General features: G+C 40.4%; 1 protein-coding gene across 5 annotated transcripts in view; it reads left to right on the forward strand.

Moving 5' to 3' along the window:
• The window catches only part of rapgef2b (Rap guanine nucleotide exchange factor 2b), a 113,086-nt gene that overhangs the window by 56,250 nt on the left and 44,070 nt on the right, over positions 1-12,766 (forward strand). For all 5 annotated transcript variants that reach the window (XM_082505885.1, XM_082505882.1, XM_082505886.1 and 2 more), the window contains exons 5-6: positions 4,902-4,977; positions 7,558-7,725. In XM_082505885.1, coding sequence (XP_082362011.1) covers positions 4,902-4,977; positions 7,558-7,725 — 244 coding nt within the window. The remainder of the gene's footprint in view (positions 1-4,901; positions 4,978-7,557; positions 7,726-12,766) is intronic.

Raw genomic sequence — 12,766 nt, forward strand, 5'->3', positions numbered from 1 at the left:
GAAACCAGTCTTACTTGTTATCATCTATCGTCCACCTGGGCCTTACACAGAGTTTCTGTCTGATTTCTCAGACTTTATATCTAATTTAGTTCTGAGCTCAGATAAAATAATTATTGTGGGTGATTTTAACATCCATGTAGATGCTAAAAATGACAGCCTCAACATGGCATTTAATCTGTTATTAGACTCAATTGGTTTCTCTCAAAATGTAAAAGAACCCACCCACCACTTTAATCACACTCTAGATCTTGTTTTAACATATGGCATCGAACCTGAACATTTAACAGTGTTTCCTGAAAACCCTCTCCTGTCTGATCATTTCCTGATAACATTTACTTTTACAATAATTGATTACACAGCGGTGAAGAGTAGACTTTATCAAAGTAGATGTCTTTCTGAAAGCACTGTAACTAAGTTTAAGAATATAATCCACCCACTGTTATCATCTCCAATGCCCTGTACCAACACAGAGCAAAGCAGCTATCTGAACGCTACCCCAACAGAGGTCGATTATCTTGTTAATAATTTCACCTCCTCACTACGTACGACTCTGGATACTGTAGCTCCTGTGAAAACTAAGGCCTCAAATCAGAAGTACCTGACTCCGTGGTATAATTCTGAAACACGTACCCTAAAGCAGATGACTCGTAATCTGGAGAGGAAATGGCGTGTCACAAATCTAGAGGATCATCATTTAGCCTGGAGAAATAGTTTGCTGCTTTATAAGAAAGCCCTCCGCAAAGCCAGAACATCTTACTATTCATCACTGATTGAAGAAAATAAGAACAACCCTAGGTTTCTCTTCAGCACTGTAGCCAGGCTGACAAAAAGTCAGAGCTCTTTTGAGCCAACCATCCCTTTAACGTTAACTAGTAATGACTTCATGAACTTCTTCACAAATAAAATTTTTATCATTAGAGAAAAAATTACCAATAATCATCCCACAGATGTAATATTATCTACAGCTACTCTTAGTACCATTGATATTAAGTTAGACTCTTTTTCTCCAATTGATCTTTCTGAGTTAACTTCAATAATTACTTCCTCCAAACCATCAACGTGTCTTTTAGACCCCATTCCTACAAAACTGCTCAAAGAAGTCCTGCCATTAATTAATTCTTCGATCTTAAATATGATCAACCTATCTCTAATAATCGGCTATGTACCACAGGCCTTCAAGCTGGCTGTAGTTAAACCTTTACTCAAAAAGCCATCTCTAGACCCAGCAGTCTTAGCTAATTATAGGCCAATCTCCAACCTTCCTTTCATATCAAAAATCCTTGAAAGAGTAGTTGTCAAACAGCTAACAGATCATCTGCAGAGGAATGGTTTATTTGAAGAGTTTCAGTCAGGTTTCAGAGCTCAGCACAGCACAGAAACAGCTTTAGTGAAGGTTACAAATGATCTTCTTATGGCCTCTGACAGTGGACTCATCTCTGTGCTTGTCCTGCTAGACCTCAGTGCAGCGTTCGATACTGTTGATCATAATATCCTATTAGAGCGATTAGAACATGCTGTAGGTATTACAAGTACTGCGCTGCAGTGGTTTGTATCATATCTATCTAATAGACTCCAATTCGTGCATGTAAATGGAGAGTCCTCTTCACACACTGAGGTTAATTATGGAGTTCCACAGGGTTCAGTGCTAGGACCAATTCTGTTTACATTATACATGCTTCCCTTAGGCAGTATCATTAGAAGACATAGCATACATTTTCACTGCTATGCAGATGACACCCAGCTCTATCTGTCCATGAAGCCAGATAACACACACCAATTAGTTAAACTGCAGGAATGTCTTAAAGACATAAAGACCTGGATGGCCGCTAACTTTCTGCTTCTTAATTCAGATAAAACTGAGGTTATTGTACTCGGCCCTGAAAATCTTAGAAATGTGGTATCTAATCAGATTCTTACTCTGGATGGCATTACCTTGGCCTCCAGTAACGCGGTGAGGAACCTTGGAGTCATTTTTGACCAGGACATGTCCTTCAACGCACATATTAAACAAATATGTAAGACTGCTTTCTTCCATTTGCGCAACATCTCTAAAATTAGAAATATCCTGTCTCAGAGTGACGCTGAAAAACTAGTTCATGCATTTATTACTTCCAGGCTGGACTACTGTAATTCATTATTATCAGGATGTCCAAAAAACTCACTGAAAAGCCTTCAGCTAATCCAAAATGCTGCAGCAAGAGTCCTGACAGGGACTAGAAAGAGAGAGCATATTTCTCCTGTTTTGGCTTCCCTTCATTGGCTTCCTGTTAAATCCAGAATTGAATTCAAAATCCTGCTCCTCACATACAAGGTCTTAAATAATCAGGCCCCATCTTATCTTAATGACCTTGTAGTACCATATCACCCTATTAGAGCGCTCCGCTCTCGCTCTGCAGGCCTACTTGTTGTTCCTAGAGTATTTAAAAGTAGAATGGGAGGGAGAGCCTTCAGTTTTCAGGCCCCTCTTCTGTGGAACCAGCTTCCAGTTTGGATTCGGGAGACAGACACTATCTCTACTTTTAAGATTAGGCTTAAAACTTTCCTTTTTTCTAAAGCATATAGTTAGGGCTGGACCAGGTGACCCTGAATCCTCCCTTTGTTATGCTGCAATAGATGTAGGCTGCCGGGGGATTCCCATGATGCATTGAGTTTTTCCTTTCCAGTCACCTTTCTCACTCACTATGTATTAATAGACCTCTCTGCATTGAATCATATCTGTTATTAACCTCTGTCTCTCTTCCACAGCATGTCTTTATCCTGTCTTCCTTCTCTCACCCCAACCGGTCGCAGCAGATGGCCGCCCCTCCCTGAGCCTGGTTCTGCCGGAGGTTTCTTCCTGTTAAAAGGGAGTTTTTCCTTCCCACTGTCGCCAAAGTGCTTGCTCATAGGGGGTCATATGATTGTTGGGTTTTTCTCTGTATCTATGAAGCGCCTTGAGGCGACTTTTGTTGTGATTTGGCGCTATATAAATAAAATTGAATTGAATTGAATTGAATTGAATGCTGCGCTGGAGGTCTGCTCCTGTCGGGAATGATTGATGCAGGCTGGCACGTCCATAGGCTCACACCACTACCGCTGCTCACTTCATCTGTGGGTGCTGAGGAGAACTTGAACACCTGGAATTACTCAGTTTGTGTCAGTCGCAGGGTGAGGTTTGAGTAGATGGCAGGTTGCCCGAACAGAGCAAGTCACATTGACTACCACTGTTATTAATTAACCTGCCCAGAGATATATTTTTTTCTTTTTTCCAAGAAATAGTTTAGACATTGAAATATTAAGAACTTGTGAAAACTTCCCAGAGCCTAACAGTGGGCTTAAATGATTTAATCAACAGTCTGAAACCACATGCATTTGAGTCACTGTCAGTTATAGAAGCAATAAGCAGCGTATCCTCACACTTTATGATTAGCAAAATGACCTCAGATATTTGCAGGAGTTTTAAAATGGTGTAAAATGCCCAGTGTGTTGGGTTAAAGAGGTTTTCACATTTTTACAACAGTTGACTTATTGAAACCACTGAAATTGTAATTCCAATTTTTCCATCTGAATTTGTCCTGTAACGTGTATAAACGTGCACACACCAAAGGTTTTGTGTTTTTATAAATCATTTGTCCTTAAAGAAAAACACACTGTGGTCAGGTCAGCATAGAGCGCTGATGAGTTTTTCCTGATGTTTCTAAAGCAAGAAACTGAGAATTTGAGTTCATTCAATTCTCATGAGAAGGCAGCAGCACGGAGAACTTCATGGTTTGATCCAGGAGCTGAAGATGTATCGCGACTGCTTTTTTTTGCACATATTTCAGGATGTCAGTGGGGCAGGCTGAGCTCTTGTTAGCTTATTTAGAAGAACATCTGAGGAGACAGAATAATAATTTCAGAAACCAAATAACCCAGAGCAGCATTTGGCTGTTTGTCAGGGGGAAGATGGTATTATTTTATATCACTGTGTATTCAGCACTGAGGTGCGTTTTGAGCTTCAATGGCCAAATTTAGTGAAAAGATCGAACTTTGTTTGAAAAACATAAATGCCGTAAGTTCGTCCAGCGTAATTATGTGCTCGGTGTGAACGGCTACAGCGTGAATCAGAAAAATATTTTTGAAGCACAGATTATTTTCATGGCTTTTATGTGTGTAAAAGCATTAAGAAAACAAAAAGTCACATGTAAGATTTGTTTAAAAAATAAAACAATGAATTGACAATTAGAACTTGTTTCGGATTGAATTTTCTATGGACTGTTTGCTCCATTTACCAATTCAGGAAAAAATGTTAGTTTCCAAACCTACCTAGAAATGCATTTCATACTACAAAACCTCATCTCCTAAAGCTCAGCATTGCAAAACAGGTCAAACCTGGCACATAAACTCAACGTGCAATCTTTTTATTTGGAGTCACTTGAGTTTATCTTAAAACACAGTGATGTGGATCACATTCACAACCAAGAGATGTTTAAAAATAACAAACAAGGGAGCCCTTGTCTGATTCTGGACAAAGGCGGCATTCTTTCCCAAAGCCACAACTTGGATCTCTTCATGCTCAGTTTCCACTGCAGCTCGTCGTCTTCGAGACCTTTTAGTCTCTGCTGCCCCCCCCCCCCCTTCCCCCTCATTAGGAGGGAAGCATACTGTACAAATTGTGACGTAGCGAGAGTGGACTTTTCCAGAGGTGGGTGGTTCCCTTCTGATGGGTCACAGCTGAAAAGAAGTGTTCATTCATTGCTGCTCAATCCAACATTATATAGGGATATTCCATACTGCATATTTAAAATGCTGCACAAGGAGTTACCTGTAGGTTAGGACTTATATTTAAGAGTTTTCAGCTGCCTATGCGCAGCTTGAATAAGACTGAGTTCAGCTGGCTTTAGATAAAGATTTAATATTTCTCTTTTCCCTCCTTTCTCTAGTTTTGGGAAGCGATCAGCTGGCAGCCTTCGACGTGGATGTGAGTGCATCGTCCTGGAACCATCAGAGATGATTGTGGTGAGTTGTATTTCTCAGACTTTTAGCACACTTGTGTCAAAAGCATTACTTGCATGCACACCAACACACCACCTAGCAAGCACAAATTGGAAGTAGCAATTATGACTTTTTTTCTTTGTAAGAAATGCATAAAAATACATAGAAATTGAGAAAAATAACACACAGCAACAGAGAGAACTGACAAATGATAATTTTGTATACTTAACAAGCTGAAACCACACACCCGGCTTGTAGTTTTTTAAACCTACAAAATATTAAAATTGCCACCGTTTAGTTACTACCTTTAAGGTCAGACTTTGGTTTTTTTCTAATCCATCCACCTGTCATTTCTGATGTAATGTAAGTTACTCAAACATCAATACAAAGGGGGTACAAACAGGTGGGGTTTTTCTTTAGTTCACCTTAATGTATAGGATACAAAAAGAAACATTATGGTAATCATTGATTTTGTAATTCTGTCAATCTGTGAAACAGCTGGACTCCATGTCGATCACCAAAAATCTACAGCCGAGTGTCGCTGATTTAGTTTATTTATTTATTTTTTATTGGATTGTTTTAAGTGCCTTTTATTGACATTTCTCTACAGCTGTCTGTGACAGCTGTATATGCAGTATATTACGTGTGGCTAGCATGTAGTGCTAATTTTCAAAACTGTTGCAAGGCTCCATGATTTGCCATTGCTGTAAAATATTTTTTTAAACAAACGAACAAAAAAGGCCACAACCTCAGACCCGTCTTACGTCTTTAACTGGATTGATGCCAGGTCTTTCTTGGAAATTAGATTTAAATCTCAGTGAGATTTTTACCTAGATAAATAAAAGATTGATACAAAAACTGAGCACGCTGCCTGTCCTGTGGTTCAATGCGGGGTGTACATGTGTAATAAGGACATGGATATCAGTTATATGCTAGTTGGCCTTATGTTAAAGCAAAGAAAAAAAGGTAGCATGACTATCTTCGACAGATAAGAACACCAGTGTGCTTTGCTTTCACGAAATTTGGAAATGACTGGTCCACATAATGCAGAGAAACAGAAAGTTTGTGACCTGCTTTAATAATCAAGTAAACACAGTTTTTTTTTTTCATTTGTTTTGAAAGAGGAACACGTGAGGAAAAGGAACTGAAACTAGAGAAATAAATCAGAGGGCACATGTAAAACATGGTTAATGCTATCAAGATATTAGTCAAATTGAGTGTTGTGTTGAGGGGTAAGGAACAGTGCAGTGCAGCTAATTTGCCTGCCTGTGGCAATTATAACATAATGTTCATCCACTAAAATGATTGGTTGCTTCATGGCACCGTTTGCCCCACCTTATAATAACACAGAAACACACCCTCAACTGCCATTTCTAGCAGCGCATATCCACCCTATTCTATCATCGCCGTAAAATAAAAAAACATAACACACATAATAACAACCGGTTTGCACTGCTGTAGTCACAGCACTGTTCATTCACTGTAATTGCCTCTTCTCTGTGAGTGTGCTGTGTAGATGGGTGGGTGGAGGGGGCTTGTGATAACTGAGCTTCTATCAGATAAACACACACTCCTTAATAATACCTCCCTCTGTTCTGCTCGCTGCAGACACTTTGTAGCCTTTTGCCTCTTATGCTGCTACAGTTGCTAGCTTGCCCTGTAATTACTGAACAGGGGCTCTTATGCTGCCGAGGAAGTGATGCACGCGGATGAACCTCTCTGCTACATGTTAAGAGTGTACAGAGATATGCAGACGTGCCGTTATAAACATAAGCAAAGCTGCTCACGTGTCTGTGCTGTACACGCGTTCACTCCGAGATTTGCAATTAGACACACAATCACACTTACGCTCTCGCTCGCACACAGCTCCATTGCCGTTGTCATGGCAGCAGTTGGTAAGGCAGAGAGAGATTTTAGTGGTGTAATCCCAAAGGCTGAGCGCTGTGAAATGTGAAGCCGCAGTGAAAGTAGCGAGCGAGGAGAGGGAAGGGAAGGAATGGGCCAAAAATGTAAAGTCAGATATGTCATTCCATCATGGCACAAAGCCGTGTGGCACCAGAGCACCGTTTAAGTAGTCTAAAATCAAAAAAGCGTCACAAAATTGTACCGCTTTGACTATAGCGATGGCTTAGTTAAAGTGGCATACTGTGCCAGTTTCCACATGGAAAATGTTTTTCTTCCTCCCAGTTCATTAAAAATGGAAACATGGATTTTTATCTTTTTTGAACTTGTAATTTCATTGTGGTTAATATGTCTAGCAGACACTGAGAGAGTTGAGCATCTCTATTTCCAACTCTGCCAGGCTCCATCTCTGTTTATCTCTACCTGTCAATCAGTTTACTCCCCATTGCTTTTCACTCCTTAGCGCACTCCTTCCATCCAGATTCCTCGCTCAGCCCTCTGTTTCTTTCTCTCTGTCTCTCCTTTTGTTTTGTGAGCACCCTTTTGACGTAGGTGTGCATCGTACAGCCCACACACGCTTCTATTTTTACGCAATGAGCGGGGCGGTAGGAAGGGAGGTGGGGGATTCGGGAGGGGGCGTGAATGAAGACGAAGACTGTCACTCCCCTCATCTCCATCTCCCTCCCTTTCTATCATTTCCAGGTGGACTATATGGATGAAAATGAGGAGTACTTTCAGCGACAAGCCTCGCACAGACAGTCCCGTCGGCGCTTTCGGAAGATCAACCAGAAAGGGGAGAGACAAACAATCATCGACACAGTGGATCCGTACCCTACAGGAAAGCCACCCATAGCCCGCGGGTACCACACGGTGAGTTGCATCCTGCGCTACAGTTTTGTTGTTGTTTACCCTCGCTGTGGCAGATCGCTGCGCGCTCCGGAGGCGGTATCAGCGTTGCTCTATCACTGTGTTATGCTCTGTTTGTGTGTCGAGCTCCTTCTTCCAAACCTGTTGTGTTTCTGCTTCGGATACTAGCTGAAAATTAGTGTGTTCACTCTGTTTGAGGCCCTTTGCTGACCCTTGGTTGTAGCTGGGTGTACTGTGATGTCTTATTTCCTGGAGAAGGTTGCTCTTGTCTTCATTGAGTGCACTTCAAGCTTGTTTTTTAGTCTCCCTCTACTCCTTGTAGAGTTTAATTATTTTAACCTTTCTTGGTAAAATAGAATAGAGTGGCTGCAATGTTTTGTGTGATGTTTACAGCTCTTTCTGGCTTTTGTCTGTTCCTTAGTCCTCTCTTGATAAACGCTTCTGTAGTTTGGTTTTTTTGAGCATCACAGTTTCTGTGCTGTACCTGTCGTCTTCAGACTGTTTGTTTGTGCTGTCACACATCATATATTTTGTGCACATTGATAACTTATAAAAGGTTTGGTTTCCAGGTAAGATCCACATTTTACATCAATAATTTTAAGTTGTCATGTTTGCTGGTGAATCTAAGCATCATTATAGTTTGTAAAGCATCATGAGCTGTTTTTTACCTTGTTGAAACAAGCTGAACAAAAAACATTGGAGATACTTTACTGAAGAGGGAATTAAATGAGTTTTACATTGGTAAACTAGCAGTTCAAGGCTAACTGCTACAAGCATAAAACACCTGAATCTCAGAGCAAACATTAGCGGTTGAGTCAGTGGCTATGCCTTTGTTACACTCTCACTATGGAAAAGAGTGGCTGGAGACTTTAAAACACAGATGTGATACAATGTTGTTCCCTTTGAAATATTTGCTTGAGAGATGGACACTAGGTCTGCTACTGCTCACAATTGGTGACCGTCCTCAAAGCGACTTTGGTCCATCAAGATACAGATAAGATCCCGTCAGCCTGCTCGTCAGTCTATCAGTTTGTGATTGAAAAGGGTAAAGCTGGCAATTCCAGTCTGTTTATGATAATATGGCAATAAACTGTGTGACAAACTGGTAAAGATCACAAATCTGTTGCTTATTACATAGACTATACAAGCAATAGTACTGGCTGCCTACACAATATAGCCACAGGAGCTGCTTGATCATGGAGACCCGCTCCATGAAGCACACTGATGTTAATGCCAGAGAAGGTTTGAAGCTCTGCAGGTTAAGAGGTGTGGTCCAATACTTTTGTTAGGCAGTGTAGCTGGGATAGGTTTCTACCCTTCATCAATCAATTTTGCTTCCTGTGACCTGCATGAAGTTTCAAATGTTACCATTTAGCATTGTACTCACCCTTTAATATTTTTCCACACAATATAAATTTTCCAGCACATTTGGTGTTGCACAGAACGGCTGTTCGTAATAAAAACATTAAGATCGTTTTCTTAGTTATTGCACTGTACAAGGAGAGAAAATGGAAGACTACATGCTAAACAGAAGGGCTTGTTTCAAACTACACATTTTCTTCCATTGCTAATTGCTTAAAGGAGAAATGTTGTTTGCAACGCTGACTTTTTGAAGAAGTCTGATCTAATTACTGTACCATATAGTATTGAATTTACCCATCTGAGGCGATTTGACAGCAGAGGACTAAGTTTGCCCATTGTGTTGCACCATGCCTTCTCCCCTTCATGCTTTCTTTCCCTGGGAATAGGAAGTGAAGCATTTTCACACTAATGATGCAAATACCCAGCATGCAGTTGCTGCACACAGTTTTACCTGTTCTGCACAATTTCACTGCATTCCCTTCATTCCTGACACTCCCCCGGGCGTTCTGTCAGTGTACCAGTTTCGTTTTTGTTTTTTTGAACTTGTATTGCTGTGAAACAATCGAGCTCCAAATGGGAAAATGCGGCAAAGTAGTCTTCCTGCCTCCATCCAGCCCCACCCAGTATCCTAAATATAGACGCGCAGTGTTTTTGATTCAAAAGACTGCACTGAACTTTCTCATGGCCCGACGTCTCCTGTCACATACCCAACTCTCCTCACTCTAGTACCGCTCCTGTGGGAAGGATGGACCGGGTGCTATGGCAACCAGCAGTCCCAGATGGGCTGTGCTCGAGTGCACTTAGAAGTACAGTAGGGAAGGGAGCTAAGTTAACAAGAGTGCAGCATGCTGCCGCCGCTGCTGCTGCTGCTGCTGCTGACAGAGGGGTGGAGGGGTGTGGAGTGACAGAGAAGCTGAATCTGGGCGGATGCTAAGCTGACATAGCAAGCTAATCTCCAGAATTTAGAATGCCAGACACCGCTCAGATTTTCCTCTCTCCTTCCCCGAGGCGCTTTTAAGAGGTGAGAAATGCACTGAGGAAAAACTTGGGATTGAAGACAGGATATCGCTCCAGCAGGCAAGGTTTTTTTTTTCTTTTTTCTTTTTCTTCATTCAGCTTAGTCACTGCTATGAAGGCAAATATGGAACCAAGTACAAAAACCTCAGAAGGTAAACTGCTTCTAGGAGAAGAATGAAAACTAATCTGTTGATTGCTGAGCTGATTCTGCTTATACTTGATAAGTTAACTGACTTATTTTTCCGTAGGTTTGTTCATAAATTGTAAAACTGAAGGTAGCCTAATGTGGCTTTAAACTACCTGTTTGTCTCACCACCAGTTCATAAACTAAGTTGTAAAACAGCCAAATCGATTAGTCCTTTACATTTGAACATTGGTTATTAGCCATTTTCACAGTATTTGACTTTGTAAACTCTTATCTTTAGAGCTTTAATGATTTGTCAAACAAGAAATTACCTTAATTGGAATGTTTTGATAACTCATGAGTCGCGTATTCTGTTCTTATGCAATGGTTCCAAACATTGTTAGTCATAGCTTTTCCAGTGTGAAGACGATGATTACGAGCTGCCCATCAGTCTACGCCTTCACAATTCACAAGAATCGCTCCTTGTCTTAAGGTATTGGTCAGATTTTAGTGAAACAAGATTAATACATATCTATATGAATGTTTGAGCCTCTCTGACTTCTCAGTGGATTTTAATTCTCATTAGTTTGTGCAATACAACCAACCAATAACAACAAAAATGATCACTTTCTTTCTGTTTTTCACACATTACAATTATATGTGAACAGTGATGGATCGTGGGCCAGATGAGCTACTATGTTGTTGATGTGCTGCATTTGTGGGTTTTTGTTTTTTTTTTTTGTTTTTTTGGAAGTACTTGAAAATGTCATCTCGAGAGTTGAGGAATTTTTAGTATTTGATAAAATAGTTTTGGTTCATTGGCAAAAAATTATCAGAAGGAACAAATTTAGAGGTCCATTCACATTGCCCGTTCACTCTCCTCACATCATTTATGTTTTGTAAACTTCATCATTAATCTCTATTTTCGTATTTCAATGTGCATGATGAGATGTTCTGTGCCAATCCCAGCCACTGTCCTTGGTGCTGCATTAGATCCTGAAATAGCTAATGCTTTCCCAGTAGGATAAGTATCCTTCGTTATTAGTGACAGATTGGCTCGTTCCCAGTCTTTACACTGACAAACGAAGGCGTGTTCCCGCTGAAAGCGTCAAATCATCTCGTCTATGAAAAATCAGGCATTCTGGCCCATGTTTGTACATTTTTCCCAATGTTGGACAGTGTTCAACAGAATGAAGTGGATTTCATAGTCCTGTTCAAGTCCAGAGGGAAAGGATAACTATGGCAGGAGCAGCCAGTCCTAACATTCAGTTTCTATGAAATCTGGAGAATTTTTTTTAATTATCAACCCATTAAATCTTTGCTTAAGTTTTTTTTTCTATGATCAAGGAAACACCACATATGCTGCAAAGTGTTAACTGATTCCTGTATTTATGTTACATGAGCCCCTGCATCCTCTTGCTTCAGCCATTTACCTGGTACATTGATTAAATCTGTGAGCGTTTAGTGCTCAGGCCTCAGAATGATGAGTAGGATCTGGCCACAGGTCACACAGCGTCTGCAGACAGAATCTGTGTGAGCTTCTCTGACCCCTCTACAACAACCTGGACATTCCACTGTAAGTTGCTCTTCAGAGTGCCGGCTTCATAGCTAAAATATAAAAGTAATGCTAACCCTGTAGTGGAACTCCCAGTGGGAGAGCTGACACTTCCATGCAGACCCCACTCTCCCCCACAGTCTGAAGTAGAGCTATCATCTGTATGAAGAGAAGATTATTTGATTTTCTGAGTTCAAAGAAAGTACAAATCCTTGATCAAGTAGATTTAGATAGTTTCAGAACGCTTTAAATTAATGGCTTCATTTGGACCTGTTTGGACCCCATTTATCATTTGGATGACTTATTTGGGATTGACATTCCGTGGAAGATATGCAACTGCTCCTTTAAATGATCTCATTAACTGGTTTGTTTGCTACACTTTATGCAATTCCATACAGCGTGCCTTGGAATTAAATGGAAATACAAAGATGTACAGCATGCATTTAAAATAAAAAACAGAATTGTTTAATTTACTGTTGGGGAAGTGAACTTGTATGTCTTGTTTCAGAGAGCACAGATGACTAGAGCTGCTGTTTTAGTCTGTGCAAAGAATAAGTGTTAGACTAAAAGGGGTCAGTTTAAAATGAATCACTTAAATAGATGAATCATCAGAATAAGTGCCATCTTTTTTTCTCATCTGCATATATTTGCGACGCAGAAGCTGTTAAATGCTAGACATATTAATTGGGAAATATGTGCATTTAGGACTGGTCATATCTATAAGTTGATGTAAAGAAGCCCATATGATATTAATCTTGTGTTTTTGTGGCCAGATTTCCCACATAATTGGCTTGGCTCTGGCACAGGAAGATCTTAATTTGAAATCTGCCTGCACAGCTTTATTTGGCTCTATTATTTTTACAACCTGGAAAATTGTTTCTACTAATAATTGATGGTGTAGGTGGAAAATACGCCACACTATTACAGAGCTTGTACAGTTGTACTTGTTTTAATCTTAACAAGACAACAGTTTAAAAAAATGGCAA

This window comes from Aulonocara stuartgranti (assembly GCF_965226115.1).
Source record: "Aulonocara stuartgranti genome assembly, chromosome: 2".
NCBI classification, from domain to species: Eukaryota; Metazoa; Chordata; class Actinopteri; order Cichliformes; family Cichlidae; genus Aulonocara; species Aulonocara stuartgranti.